This window comes from Chenopodium album, chromosome 17 (assembly GCF_948465745.1).
Source record: "Chenopodium album chromosome 17, dcCheAlbu1.1, whole genome shotgun sequence".
NCBI classification, from domain to species: domain Eukaryota; kingdom Viridiplantae; phylum Streptophyta; class Magnoliopsida; order Caryophyllales; family Amaranthaceae; genus Chenopodium; species Chenopodium album.
The window spans coordinates 2,183,127-2,199,022 of record NC_137850.1 but is presented as its reverse complement, the minus strand read 5'-3'; the positions used below and the strand labels follow the sequence as shown (position 1 = coordinate 2,199,022).

The 15,896-nt window shown below is 32.8% G+C and overlaps 1 protein-coding gene across 1 annotated transcript; it reads left to right on the top strand.

The window, feature by feature from the left end:
- The first annotated feature begins 8,105 nt into the window (after nucleotides 1-8,105).
- On the top strand, nucleotides 8,106-14,487 carry LOC145587366 (polyamine oxidase 2-like). The gene is made up of 10 exons (XM_081644096.1): nucleotides 8,106-8,661; nucleotides 10,604-10,719; nucleotides 11,323-11,411; nucleotides 11,523-11,636; nucleotides 12,321-12,408; nucleotides 12,519-12,604; nucleotides 12,686-12,788; nucleotides 13,293-13,390; nucleotides 13,481-13,910; nucleotides 14,051-14,487. Exons 1-10 carry the CDS (start codon nucleotides 8,622-8,624, stop codon nucleotides 14,354-14,356), a joined length of 1,470 nt encoding a protein of 489 aa, XP_081500222.1. The 5' UTR covers nucleotides 8,106-8,621; the 3' UTR covers nucleotides 14,357-14,487.
- Nucleotides 14,488-15,896: the final 1,409 nt, after the last annotated feature.

Below are 15,896 nucleotides of genomic sequence, written 5' to 3'. Positions count from 1 at the left end.
TTCTGGAGTCTTTTATATAATCATGAAACATATGAATTTTACCAAAAGTGATTTCTTCTACAAATGTAATGGGATTTATCACTTTCTCAAATTTGTCATTGTCAATAGTAGTTACTTTCCTTTTCGAAGATACTTAGTTATCTTAAAAACCTATTGATTTATCACACTTCAAGCGTGCTATAGGTTCATCAGCAATTGATGTTATCCTTCTAAGACATCAATTTTTAATAGGAGCATTTACAACTAGTATATGATCAATAACATTTATTCATATCCATCTTCAGGATGGTATCATTCTTAATATTTAATTATATAATGTGGCCACCTCTATTGAATAAATCATTGATATTTAGGCTAGTGTATGTACCAAACTAACCATCAACATATTTAATAATTCATGTGCAAGGGTTACATAAAAACAATGGAATAAACACTATCTCCCCCTAATCCTTGTATATGGGAGTATAAAAATAGTCCAACAAACTTTAAATCCTTTCCTCCTTTTAAGCCATAAATTTTTTTAGCAATGCATGTATCAAACATAATAAAATTATTCTTATAAACTCTTACTCGTAACTCTTGCCCAATTTTATTAATCTTTATATTGAAAATTCTTAAAACTATGGGCATAATAAATACATTTTTCAAGCAAGTTTCTCACAATGTCATGTTTAATTACTTGAACTCATAACACACTTTTTTCTATATATTTAAGGAACTTCAAGTCCATATGTACGAGAATTTTAAAGAGAAGGTAAAAATAAGACATGACATAATCAGTTCGAGCTTTAATCAAAACATACCTTATTCGATCCACTCAACTATACTGGCCAAAATTAAGCTTTGGAAACTTAAGTAAACAAAATTAACATTGATTAATAATTCTAAATTCCCTTTCAATGTCAAGTTAATCGAGATTTGACACAATAAAAAAAATGTATGTATGCATACTATATACAATACAAAATAATGCATTAATACAATAAGGTATAATGAATTGAGAGTTGTACCCTAACGGTTTAGCACTTTAAAGCAATATATGTTATGTACTTGAAACAAATTGCCCTTGGCTAATCAATAAATCATAAACTTTAATCATAAAACCAAATATGATGTATTGATGTATATGAAGGGTAATTGATCAACAAAATATAAAATTGCTTTCACGATTGTAACAGAGTGCCTACTACATACTATGCTCACTAAAGCCAAGTGACCAAGTGGGATTCAAGGCCAAACAATTGTCAGATACAATAAACAATCAACTTAATGCTTTGTTTGAAAGAAATTCACATGATAAATTAATAAAATAAAGTAATAATATTTTATCATTTATCAAACTCAAATCTATTAAAAATTATAGGAAATAATTATTTGGCATTACTATTGAATCCGTAATTATATTGGACGTACCTTTACTAGTGCAGAAGATATAATTTGCAAATTGATCACTTCAAAAACCAGCTCCATATGTGCAAGTCATATGTAATTATAATACCTTTTACTTCTTGAGTATATACTACCAAAAAGATTAACATTATATAATAACTTGATATAATTAATTAATGTCTAGACTCCTCAAGATACTGTTGCTTGATTAATCATATAATGATAAACGCGGGCCTGGGCTGCACCCGCAAACTAAGAGAGAGAGTTCACTTCACAAGTCCAAGGAGGTTCCATCCCAAAACCATATGGCAATAGGAGGAGTAGCCCCTTAGCCTTATAAAGTGTTTAATTCTCTCTTCTTCAACCAATGTGGGACACTTACATGTGGTGACACTTGAGAGGTTTATTCTTCAACATATAAACCATTACAAATACAATTGTTATTTAGTGAACCAAAATCAATGTTTCAAATTAATAAACACAAGTAAATATATATATATATATATATATATATATATATATATATATATATATATATATATATATATATATATATATATATATATATATATTTCGAATAAATGATGATACTCATAAGGATATTACTATTCAAGCCATAGACTGCTGCTTAACGGTTATCTTATTAAATTGTTAAGCATGTATATCAATCTTGTATAGCTCCAAGATAAGAGTTCTAATTCCTAGCTTTTTGTTGTAACTGGTTACGTATCTACTGATTCCATAGCTAGCAAATTACCAAACAAAAGTGAAGGCTTATATAGTTATATGCAATCAATAATATAAGCATGTAAAGAGTAATTACTGCTTGACAACTGTATCAAAATTAAAACATATTCAACAAATTAAATGAAATTCATAAAACATCGAATTAACCAGTTTGATCAATACCCCACTTACTTGAACAATATCAATCTCCAACAAAATATAAGACCCACTAAACCACTTAATTACTTGAACATTATTAATTTGCGTCATAATATAGTGTAGCCATAGACCTCATAGTGGTACATCCTAATTTGAATCATTGGTAGCTAATGAATCCAAATACTCATACTCTTTACATAAATCAATTTGACAATGAATTAATATAAATAGTATATAATATATGCGTACCTTTATTGCTATTGGATCTAAATAAAGAGAAAAATAAGAGGTTGAGAGGAAATTGATCTATTAATTAATTCTCATAAGATTGATTAATTAATATACTATTCACACATCAAAAACCATCAAAATTCTTAAAATTTAAGGTAGTGGAATATCGTGAGAGATTTGTAGACCAACAATTATGTAACCACGTACAGGTGAACTTAGGATATGTAACGTTAATTATAGAGAAAAATAATGATAACTTATCATTTAAGTACAACCCAAAACTAAGAGATAATGCGAGTTCAATCATCGAATATGGACACGAAACTTATAAAAGGAATCTACATACCAAAGCGAGAACATATAACTCATCAAATAGAAAGCGGCCCAAATATCCTCATCTAAATCTAATTACTAATAAACACAAATTAATTGAACTATTAAACTAATAGAACAAATTCAATATATTTATTTAGGTGAATGAATCAATCTAATAATCCTAAACATTAACAACATCATATGGTTCCTTTTATTAGATCTCTGATCATTCAATTAACAAAAATAAAAAATCGAACAACTCAATTACAGACCAAAATACAGAACAAATAACCATATTCATCATTTCACGAACAAATAAAATACGAAAAAAAAAAAAAAAATTCAAGAAGATCGTACCCACGAGAGAAGTATCGAGAAGACTGCGAGTAAACAAAACCTGATCAGTAGGATTAATAGTACCAGGCTCAATTTCCGTTGTTGAAAAGTGAGAATGCTTGAGATGCTGGTAACGAGCAAAACAAGAATGGTGCCGCCAACATTGGTGATGACAACAGGTCCTCTTCCTCGCTTCATTCCATCTAAACCCATAATTACTAGCTTTCGCAATGGAGTTCTTTAATTCGGATCTAAATTAAACAATTTGCGTAGAGGTCTGGTGCTGATAACGTGTTATGAAATAGAGAGAACGAGAGAGAAATTGGGGAGAGAATCGATCAGTATATTTCTATTCCATTGATAGGGTATATATAACGTGTTAGGGTACCAATTGGTTGTTGGTGCAGTGGTAATTGGGACTGCACTTGGTAAGGAGGACATATGTTCGATCCCCGGCAACAATAATTAGGAGGGGACTGGAACCTAACCACCCAGAACTGATCCCGAATTCGGATTAGCCCAAAGGGTGAACCGGGTGGAACACCAAAAAAAAAAAAAAAAAAAAAAAAATTAGGGTTTGCTTTGATAAGAATATAAACCCTAAGATCTATCTAAAATATTCTAGAATGATACAAGAAGTAAAATGGGCATCCACATAATATTTCATAACACAAACCAAATTGAATGATTTTTGGTGAGCGATTGATCAATTATTAATTTATTTAGCTCTTTTTATTTTATTTTTTTGGGCTTTTCTAAGCTATACTCTTAAGGTAATTGAGTTTCTAAGGTGTACCCATGCTTTTTCGAGTTTCTAAGCCGTGCTCTTCAACTTCTTATCAATACTAAAATGTACCCTTATTAGTTGTTTAAAAGTTAATTGAGAGTGTGATTTTGTGGCTTCAGTTTTCGTTATTTGGGTTGTTGTGGTTAAGATTTCTTTCTCCTATCATTTCCTTACTTTTTATCATCTTTTTATTAAATTTATAGTTAACTTTAGGTGACATGAAAGTCCCAAGGAGATACCATTCATTAATGGTAGTGAGTTGAGGGGCACAACTTAGAAATTTAAAAAAGCATTGGTACACCTTAGAAACTCGACTATCTTAGGGGTATAGCTTAGAAAAACCCTTTTTTTATTAAGAAAAATATAAACCAAAAAGATTTTGAAGTTTTCTCAAATCATATAATAACTAATATATATTTATCTTTCCAATATGTTTTATTTCTTTTTATTTAGGTTTCTTAATAACCGCAAAATCAACCCAAAAAGGTCGAAGTTTTGAGGAAAAAGGGAGTAGTATAAAGTTACCAAATAAGGAAGTGATGCATTTTAAAAAAACACCATAAAAGGAAAGTGATGCATTTAAAAAAAACGGAGGGAATACTTCACAATCTAATAGAATTTTATTATTATGTAGACTTGTCAATTAGGATCGGGTCATGAGTCATCTCGGATTGGGTTATTTCAGGTTATGAGTCAATAAATGCTCAACCCTTGTCCAAAGTTTTGGATTCGGGTTAACCCAACGAGCTTTAGACATTTATATTATTTAATTTATTTTTTGCTATTTATTTTTTTAATGTATTAAATCGAACATTTCCACTAACATCATTATTAGTCATTAAATGCCTATTAGATAGCAAATCGTCATAAAAGCATATAAATTCCTAATTAATTTTGTATTGATGATATATTTTAAAATTTGATGTATAGATTAAAAATTTATCTTAAAATTCAATAAATAACCCAGATATTGCACGGGGCACAAAAGTAGTAAACATATTATTTATAATGATTTGATATAATAGAGCCGTTAGACCCATTCCCAGCCCTAGCTCCATTTGTTTTCTCAAAAATTGGAACAGAGTTGACGTTGGTTATATAAAATATAAGTGAAAAATGTAATCACAACAAATAATATAAAACGGAGGTACTAGTAAATGTATTCTCGTAAATAAATACTCCCTCCGTTTTTTTTTATTTGCATTACTTTCCTTTTATGGATGTTTTTTTTATTTTTATTTGCATCACTTCTATATATAGTAACTTTACACTATATTTTATTATTTCTCTCTCTTACTTTAAACCGCACTCACATTAATTTATCATTTCTCTCTCTCATGGTGCCCACTACTCTATCACATATTTTCACTTTCATGATACCCACATTACTTTTATCATAATAAATTATTCATCCACTCACATTATTAATTCATTCTTCTAAAACTCCACGCATTTACAAGTGATGCAAATAAAAAAAAAACCGGAGGGAGTATTTAGAGTTTAATTTTTACACCTGAATATGTGAAAGTACTCAACTATGAACAGTACTTTAGTAGTACGTTTTTTTTTTTTTTTTTTTTTTTTTTTTTTAAGACAATTGTAGATTTGTAGTACGTATGTTGGATGTCAGAGTAGCCATCAAACATTTTACTAGGAGTAATTGGGATGGGGTCCTACGCCTACGCGGGTGTCTCGATGACCGTCCAGGGGCAGTCCTACGATCACATAACCTTCATCTATATTTTGCCAAGTATTAAAAATGTGTTTGTTTTAACGTCATTTTCCTACTTGGTTTTGATTTTTTTTTTTTCCAGCTTTTATGCAATTTCAAATTTATCTCCATCTTAATTAAATCTAAATTTTCTCTATTGTAAAATGTTAAATATTACACCTTTGAGTTATTTTGGATGCATGTGCCATATTTGTTTGAGATTTTATAAGAGGGTAATTTCATCATTTTTTTCTCTCTACTTTGCAAAAAAATTAAAATGTAATTGGGAATGAATAAGGGACATGGTTTAAAAAGTGACATCAAAAGGATGTGAAAGGAAAGACTAATAGATGAAAGAGAAAGGTAGATTAGGATAAAAAATCAAAATTGACATGAAAGGGAATCATTAGCTCACACTATACAATCAATTTGTACCTTTTTTTTTTTTTAAAAAAACCAATTTTTAAGGTACAATTTGTACCTTATTTGATACAACTGCTAGTAATTTTACAATTATGTGAAACTAATATTTTATGGGGATTGTTTGGTTACACAAAGAAAATGAGGGAAGTGGAAAATCATGGGAATTTGAAAATGGATGAGTTATTTGATTGACAACAAAAAGTGTAAATGAGGGAAAATTGCAAATTTATGGAAATTATGACTTCTCACAAAATATGGAAAGTTAATTACCTGATCCCCTGGTAAGTCAAAATTCCCCTGAATTACAACTTCCTTCGTGCCAACCAAATATGTTTATGCAATTCCCTTAAATTTGATGTAGGAATTTAATTCCCATGAAATACAAATTACTTCCCACATCAACCAAACAACACCTATATATTTGCTCAATTTGAGATGAATGAGCAATTTTTGGATACCTCCAATAACTTTTATGAACCTCATGAATATAGCATCACATTTCTTACCATATTAACCAATAGTATTTTATATTCTCTTAATACACATATATTAACACATCTTTAATTAAGCACAAAAAAATATATATAAATAATTGTGCACCCTGAAAAAAACTGAATAAATTTGAATAGCAACTCTGTGCAATGCCCGGGCCACACTAGTTTTTACTCCATCTGTATTTTTTTTTAAGTGCCCCATTGAGGATTTTGGCATTATTCACTAAACATACTTTGACTAATGTTTGTGAATTATATATAAGAAAAAATATAGTCTTATGGATATTAGTTAGTATTGTCTTAATGAGTAGATAATTAATATTTAACCGTTATAATTTATAGTTAATGATAATTAAAGATATTATTAGTCAAAGTTTTGCATTGTCATACATGTAATGTCACTATGGGGCATTTAAAAAAAATAGGGGGAGTATATATTATATCAAAGTTGTTTATTGACAAGTGTGCTAGTGAAAGATGCATTTATTTAGATAGAATGAAAATGATATTTTTATTATGTTTGAGTGACTTAAAAAAAGTGTACCTTCGTCCTCTATTCAATTTTTCTTTTACTTTCTTTCTATTTCATCAACATAAAATACCAAATTTACCCCTCAAATATAAGTCACAAACATAGGCGGATAAGTCCTGACCCCATCCCCACCCCAAGTTACCCTATCCCCATCCCTACCCCAACCCCAATAAAAAAAGACATAAATCAAATTAAAATTAAGCGCATTTTTGTATGGCTGGAATTACTTTTTTTTTTGCCAAGGTTATTTATTCAAAGGTTATTCAATCCGTCAAGGAAGTAAATTCGACTACACAGCGTGACCAACCATATATGAAAAATTGTGATCAAAATTTCATACCAACATAATATTACGCAATTACATTACCAATATAATGAGGAGGTAAAGGTAATAGAGTATTGCTATGTATTTGTAAATACATAACAATGATTAAAATATTCTACAAACACATGGTAGAGAGAGAAAAAGAGGAGAGAGATAGGAAGAGAGAGGTATGTCGTGGACCTTACCTATTTTTTTGTCAGATTGCCATCACATGATGGTGATCACATGCTAATTGTGTTCACTGAATGTTATGTAATACCATTAGATCTTCCGTGACACTATTTATGCATAAATTTAGTACCATTAAATGTATATATAATATTTCTATATGCATATAAAGTACCACTGAATGTTCAGTGGTATTATTTGTTAATCCAATGTTACAAATCTAAATTTTGAAAATGTAAATGTTTATGCATATACATAATTACATAAATGTTCCTTGTTATGCACCAGCAAATGCAATGTTATACTCCATTAAAAATGCCTTATGTCAAGTGGTTAGAGTTTTCCTCCTAATCTCAGAAGATCCTGAGATTGATTTTTAACTGCCCTTATGGCTCTTTAAAAAAAAAAAAAAAAGACACGCTTAAATTAAAAATTAATTAATTAGTCAAAAAAAGAGTTTAGGCAATTTGGTCAATTTGCCTATAAATATCCGATTCCGATTCCCCTTTCCTCCCCATTCCCCGAAATCAATACATCCATCATCACCTTACTCACGTCTTCTTCTTTCTCTCTCCTCTCATTACCCAATTATTCCTCCCGATTCCCCAAATTTAATCAAATTGATCCCCTAAATTCTGTAAATTCGAATCAATCGGAACCCTAATTGCCGAATTTATGTTGAAATTGCCCAGAATTTCGATTGTTGTCATCTGAAAACCCTAATTTATTTCCTTCTTTGGTGGTGCTCTTATTTGAAGAATCAATCATACGTATGAGCTGGTCGGTATTGAATCTGGGTCTGTCGTCGAATTCAAATCACTTCATTACTTGTCTTTTGATCTTTATTCTTCATTATTCACCAAAATTAAGTCCTACTTTGTTGTTTAATATTAATCAACATAATTTTAATTCTTCATTATTATTATCATCATCAAATTCATCATCTTCATCTACCACGTCGTTTTGGTCGAATTCGACCTTAATTCCTCAGTCTAATAATAACACCAGATCATCAGCATCATTCAATGGAGCTCAGAAACAAGAATAATCGCCAATTACGTCAAGGTATAATTTTTTTTTTTTATTATTAATTTTATAAATTTCTTTTTTGGGATATTTTAACTATTTCTGGGTGAATTTATTTTTGGAAGGAGTTTATTTGTCGGTTACTGATGGTGGGTCCCACTTTTCGCAGCTGTTGTTATGTGGTTGGTTTGGTGGGTTGTTATGTGAAATCTGAAATCTTTACAATATCAATCACTCGTTATTGTTATATGATGATGTCGTTATTTTCAATGTGTACTTTATATGTAGTGATTAAAGATTGATTTATGAGTTACCCTTCAACAAAAAAGTTTGATTAATCAGTTTGATTGTAAAATTACCCAACTTTATTATCGATATCCTGTTTTATCTCAGTTGACATCGCTTTAAAGCACGTTTGCTAATACTTTGTACATGATTTTAAAAATCTACTTTATATTTGTAATCATCAATTCAATAAGAAAAAATACAAAAAGTTTACTTAAGACGAATCTAAAAAGACCCTATATAACTATGATTTTTTTTTTTTCCAAATACATTATAATCACAAAAAGAAGAGGAAGTAGGAAAATTAAAATGTCACATGTGAATATGTGATGCTAATGGTACATACGGTCTTGTAAATGATTTCGGCCTTCTTTAAACTTTATCTTAAGATGAATTATATATGTTGATTTATATTTCTATTATGAAGGTAAGAAACTGCGAACAAGATTAAACATTAGGAAACCTTCCTCAGTCCTTACTAGGGGAGTTTCTAATGGGTAATATGGGTTTATTAATTGCTTTAGAAAACCACTTGTACTATGAACTTTTGGAGGTTGAGTATGGGCTCTGTTGTCTTACTGATTTACCTTTGGAGGTTTTAAAAAGACAGATACAATTTGGGGTTTGACTTATTGATGATGTATGTTTGACCCAGTTCATCGTAATAAGTTTTTGGTTTGGGGAGTTACAAACTCAACTTGTCTCTTTTATCTAAAGGTTGGATACTTGGATTCATTCTAGGCTGTTAATTAATTATTTTTGAAAGGCAAGCTTGTATTTAAGGAAAAGAGATATTGTAATTTGGAATTTGTAAGTGCCCTTTTAACGAGGGTTGGATCTTGTAACTAACACCTTTTGGCAAAGCTCTGCTATCTGTTAAAAACTTGTGGGATAGTTGTCATCTTAGTTGTTGAAATGTAGTCGCCTAATGTTGGGAAGAGGGAGATGGTGCTTGTGGATGTCGAATAGTTTATTACCAAAAGTCCTAAAGGTGATGATTATGGTCTTTTAGCATTTTTATGAGTGGCACATATTGCCTTTGACAATGTGGAGGTGCATGTCAAACAGTAAGGGAATGGTAAAAAAAAGCTAAGAAGGTGCCTTTTAATATTTTTTATTTTTATTTTTTATTTTTGTGTGATACCTGTTGTGAGGTTGCTTAAGCCAGTTATCGTGTCTGCCTTTTCACTTTCATATAAATTGTATATCCTGCCTTGAATGAAGAAGAGATTGAGAATGAGTAACTTCTTTATCATTTTAGATGATCTGCTCCTTTTGTGGTTTATACAAGGACCTGAAACTTTTCTAGTCTAATTGAATGAAGGTCTAGGCACAAATAAATTGAACTAAGTGACAGCATGTAGTTGTGGAATATAAATAATTTTTTTGGATGAATGTTCTTAAGGAAACCTTTTGAAGGCTTGTTGGAGAACAGGAGAAGGTTTGCCGTATGTCTGAAGATTTTGAATCTCACACTCTGCACTTAGTGCTCTAGGTTAGAGCCTTGTTGGGGGGTTTTTAACAGTTCTTCAATGGTTGTGACTATACATGAAAATGTAAACAACCATGTTGTATTAAGTTTTGAACTTTCATGGTTTAATCTAAATCAAATACATGGTTAAATTCACTGGATTTCTTGTTGTAATTTAGTTTTGATGGATTATGCAAATGTTCTGAACATACTTGTATCTTGCAGGTCTATGCTCTTCTGGCAATGAGGGGAGGCAGGGTGCCTCACCATCTGTCATAGTAATAGGTTCTGGTATGGCTGGTATTGCTGCTGCTCGTGCTCTTTATGACAATTCAATTCAGGTGCTTACTTAAATTACTCTTGATCAAACCTGCAAATTGATGTTACTTCCTACTTTATTTGATGGGATCTGTTGATCTATTGTATATTTTCTTCAAGCTTGAATGTTTTAAGTTATTTGATTTAGCAATTTTTTGAAGTGCTGGGAGAGGGGATATTTAGAATCTGTTTGCCTTCTTTTTACTTGCACAAGAATTTTATTCTTGTCTTTAGCTCAATATAGGAAAGAGAACATTTTTGTAAGAGAGATTTATTGTGGAATTTGGAAACTTAAAGCATATCACCAAATGAGAAATTGACTAATAAATGGCTCATTGGCCTATATTTTTTTTTGTTATGAAGAAGAAAATGCTATTTGTATTATTGTATAAATTTAATAGGAAATGCCTTTTTTGAGCCCGTTATTTTGGTTAGAATAGGATTGCTGGAGCTTCTTTAATATTCAATTAGGTGCATTGATGCTAGAGATTGCATAGTCCTGCACTGTATTTTGATCATGTTATTCTATGTGATAGTTGCTGTAATTGGTGATGAAAACTTGAATATTATGTATTTTTTTGAAGGCTATTTCAGTTCTCAATGATATTCAGTTCTTGAACTTTTAGGTTACGGTGCTGGAGTCACGTGATAGAATTGGAGGTCGGGTATGTACAGACTACACATTTGGTTTTCCAGTTGACCTAGGTGCATCATGGTTAGTTTCTCCAGGACTTGAGTGATACATGTTTTGGTATTTGTAGCTTTTGTTGTTCCTTCTCTCCCATTGACTGATAATTAACTCATCAAGCTACTAATGATTCCTCAGGTTGCATGGTGTCTGCAATGAGAATCCCTTGGCACCTTTAATTGGTAGACTTGGCCTACCCCTTTATCGTACTAGCGGAGACAACTCTGTTTTGTATGACCATGACTTAGAGAGGTAACTCTTCTACGATCAACTCTGTTGGTTATGATGGTATTAATTTCTATTATCAGTTGATACAATAATTTAAGTCTATTCAAGAATGAAGTTCTATCAGTTGTTCTTCAGGTGCTTCTGGGCCAAAATCTACACTTTTGGCTGGATGATTAATTTGAGTCTGAGTTTCTTATCTAATTTCCATCATTGAAAAGGTTGGTCTGAGAATCTTTCTGCCAGACAATTTTCTAGATTATGGAACTATAAGTTCACCCATGCTCAAGAGTCTTGACTTTAAAAAGCTCAGGATAAATCTAGTGATGCAGTCCTCATTCTGAACCTTAAAACCTGTGTAAATGGATGGGGTGGAATGGTGTTTTATAACTAGTTTTGAAAAAAGAAAATTGTATGTATCATTGCATCTCCAATTTCTAGAGATGCTTTTAGGCTTTTGTGTATCTTTTTCACCTCATGAACATCATGATAGGGGGCAGGGGAGGGTGATGGTAGGGTTTTTCTTGTCTAGTTTAATGTGTTTCATTAAGTATCACTGCTACCCTGACTTTTGATAGTTTGACTGTCAGTCACTTGGCTGTCAGAGGATTGTATTTTGTTCTATTAACTAAAGTTACTAAACTTGTCATAGTTGAAATATACCTTATGTTTTTACGAGTTCTCAAGTGCTGTGTCACTTCTTTGATGCAGCTATGCCCTTTTTGATTTGGAGGGGAGTCAAGTACCTCAGGAGCTGGTTGTCAAAGTTGGCGAAACATTTGAAAATGTTTTAAAAGAGGCAAGTAGCAGTTCTCACATTGTTTATCATGAATACTGTTTTCCCCTTAGAATGTCATTTTGGGGCTCACTAACTCACAATATTTACTCTGGTTGGTTTTTGATATTTAGACTGAAAAAGTACGAGAGGAATGCAAAGAGGACATCTCTATACAGGAGGCATTTTCAATTGTCTTTGAAAGGAGACCAGATTTGAGGTGAGTAGTATTTCTCTCTATTAAAAGTTATGCCTATTTTGTTGTTAGGAAAGGATTCATTGCAAGTGATAATAACTACAGGTTAGAAGGGCTTGCTCATAAGGTACTACAGTGGTACTTGTGTAGGATGGAGGGTTGGTTTGCCGCAGATGCTGAGACCATATCTCTGAAGTGCTGGGATGAGGTAAATATTGTTCTCTCTTCTTTTTTTTGCTTTGTTATTATTATTATTATTATTTAATTATTATTACATATATACATCTGTTCTGGAAGTTGTTACACTCTGTTAGTCCGTTGCATAAAGTTCTAACACTTATACTTTGACAAAATCCTTTTACTACCTTACTCCTATTATCAAAATATGTACCCCTTTCCAGTCTCTTACTTTACTTACCTTTTTCTTACACCCACCCACTTTTTTTACACACTCTCATCTCTCCTACTTTTGTCACTCTTTTTACACCCTGTCACCAGTCTCCACATCAACTCTCTCCAATTGGCTCTTTATATTCCAGATAGTAAATGTTGAGAACTTTGGGAAACCGAAGTATTATGCTGCTAATTCTGATGCATCATAGTTTGATGGCATCCATGTATCTAACCTCCCAAATTAGGCACTTTTTTCCATTAAAAATGCCTTTTTCATTTGTTATTTACTCTGGATTTCTGTCGCTTCCTTGATCTGTAGGAAGTGCTCCTCCCTGGTGGACATGGGCTTATGGTGCGGGGATACCTTCCTGTTTTAAATACACTTGCCAAGGGTCTAGATATACGTCTGAACCACAGGTTAGAACATGGTACTTTTTTTGTAAAACCTTCTATATTTCATACACCTTTTGTCTAGATGCATGACTTAATGCTGTCATTGTTCTCCAGAGTCACAAAGGTCACAAGACATCATAACGGGGTGAGGGTAATGGTAGAAAATGGCGGTACATTTATAGCTGATGCTGCAGTTATTGCTGTTCCTCTCGGTGTCCTAAAGGCTAATACAATTAGCTTTGAGCCAAAGCTTCCGAATTGGAAAGAGGATGCTATCTCCAATTTAGGAGTGGGAATCGAGAATAAGATAATTTTGCACTTTGAAAAGGTTTTTTGGCCAAATGTGGAGTTCTTAGGTGTAGTTGCAGAAACTTCATATGGATGCAGTTACTTTCTCAATCTCCACAAGGCTACTGGTCACTCTGTTCTTGTATATATGCCTGCTGGAAAGTTGGCCAAGGACATTGAGAAAATGTCCGATGAAGCCGCTGCAGGTTTTGCTTTTAAGCAGCTGCAAACAATTCTTCCAGATGCATCTGCGCCTGTAAGTTCTCTACTCTTGTGTTGATGTCCCATCTACCAGTTTGTGGGAAATGGATAAAATTTCAAGATCCTTCTTTTGGTTTGGTAGTCTTGAGGAACAATATTAACTGAAATTTGAAATTATGCATGTTGTTTATGCAGATTCAGTATTTGGTGTCTCACTGGGGCTCCGATATAAACTCTCTTGGTTCCTACAGTTATGATACAGTTGGGAAGTGTCATGATTTGTACGAGAGGCTTAGGGTTCCAGTAGATAACTTATTTTTTGCGGGGGAGGCCACAAGCGCTAGTTTTCCTGGTTCAGTTCATGGTGCTTATTCAACTGGCCTGCAAGCAGCCGAGGACTGCAGAATGCGTGTCCTGGAACGCTATGGCGAGTTAGATCTGTTCCAGCCAGCCATGGGTGATGAATCATTCAGCGTCCCCCTCCTTATTTCTAGAATGTGATCATGGAGGAATGATATTGTTTCTCTAAAGTGGAATATTGCATGTAATCTGTTCTATACTTTGTACTTTATTATCTTATGTTGTAAACAAACTTCTCAATATATAAACGAAGGACTTTGCTTGTGTGTAAAGGTATATACTTCTTACTAATTTTCAGTGATAGCTTGTCAAATATGAAGTAATTACTTTTGAATAAGCAAACGTGTTTCTCATTTGAAATATAGTGGGGAAGTTGTCTATCCAGGGGGTCTGAAGTAGATTGAATCAAGAATGATACAAGTAAGAGTTTCGTCGGTGTTTAAAAAGCTGAGTTAAATCCAAAATTGAATGGTTAATTGGTTATAGGCACGGATCGAATCTCGAGTCGTATGCGCATTGCACAATGTATGGCGTTCAAAGAAGCCACAAGATGGTTAGAGACTTTTCCTCCTAGTAAAAAGACTTTTCTTTTTGTGGGGTGACCATGAAATAAACGAAGATCCAACAAATAATAAAGTGTACACTATTTTTTAAAATTATTTCTCTCTCCTAATACTACGTCCGTTACTTATTATTTGCAACGATTTGACATAAAGTAGAGAGGAAAAATGTCCGGCATGGGGGGAGGGGGTTCTAACCACTTTTGCTATCTCTCACTCTCATTAAATATCTAACTATAAAATGTGAAAAATGATATTTTGAACATACATGTTACACGAAATCTAACACACATGATTGTATCTTTTATTTATAAATTACGAAAGCTAGTTAAAGTATAATTTGTAAATAATGTCACAAGTCAAATACGTCTTATTGGGAATGTAGGAAAAAATATCCATAGCTTCTAGTTCTAGTCCATTCACAAGAGTCAAAACTCACTTATGAAGGATGGAAATCAATTTAGGCTGTAAATTTATTATAGACGAAATTCGATCACAAATGGTATGTATCAATATTACTATCCCAATGTTCTAACTGTTGGAGTTTTAATACTTGTAATGCAAAATCGGAGTGTTGCTAAGTGAGTGTTGTTACCCGTTAGCAACGTTGTGTGCATGGAACTAGCGAGAGAGCTATAGATGGCATGGCAAGTAGACTACGCAAGGTCGAGCTAGCGTTAGAGCTATAGCTCACATGGCATATGAGCTACTGCAAGTCCGAGCTATAGCTCGGATGGTAGCTCGTATGGTCGCTCTGCTTATGGCAGGTGCGAGCTATAGCTCGCGTGCTAGCTCGCTGCGCTTGTTGCTTGCGGTAGGTGCGAGCTATAGCTCGCGTGCTAGCTCACTACGTTCATTGCTTGCGGCAGGGCCGAGCGATCGCTCATATGAGAGCGAGAGCTCGGCCGCTTGTGGGCTTATCGTGGAGGCCATGTTTGCTTCATTTATATCCTTTCTTTTGTACATATATATACCCTCCTAAATCCTCAAATTGAGATATACACAGTTTTGTTATCTCTGGAACCCTAAACACATAAACACAAACCTACCCTTTGAGATCTGAACAGTTCTTGAGTAATTCCACGCTTCGGGTTCGGGTACATGAATTATGAAGGAGAGTT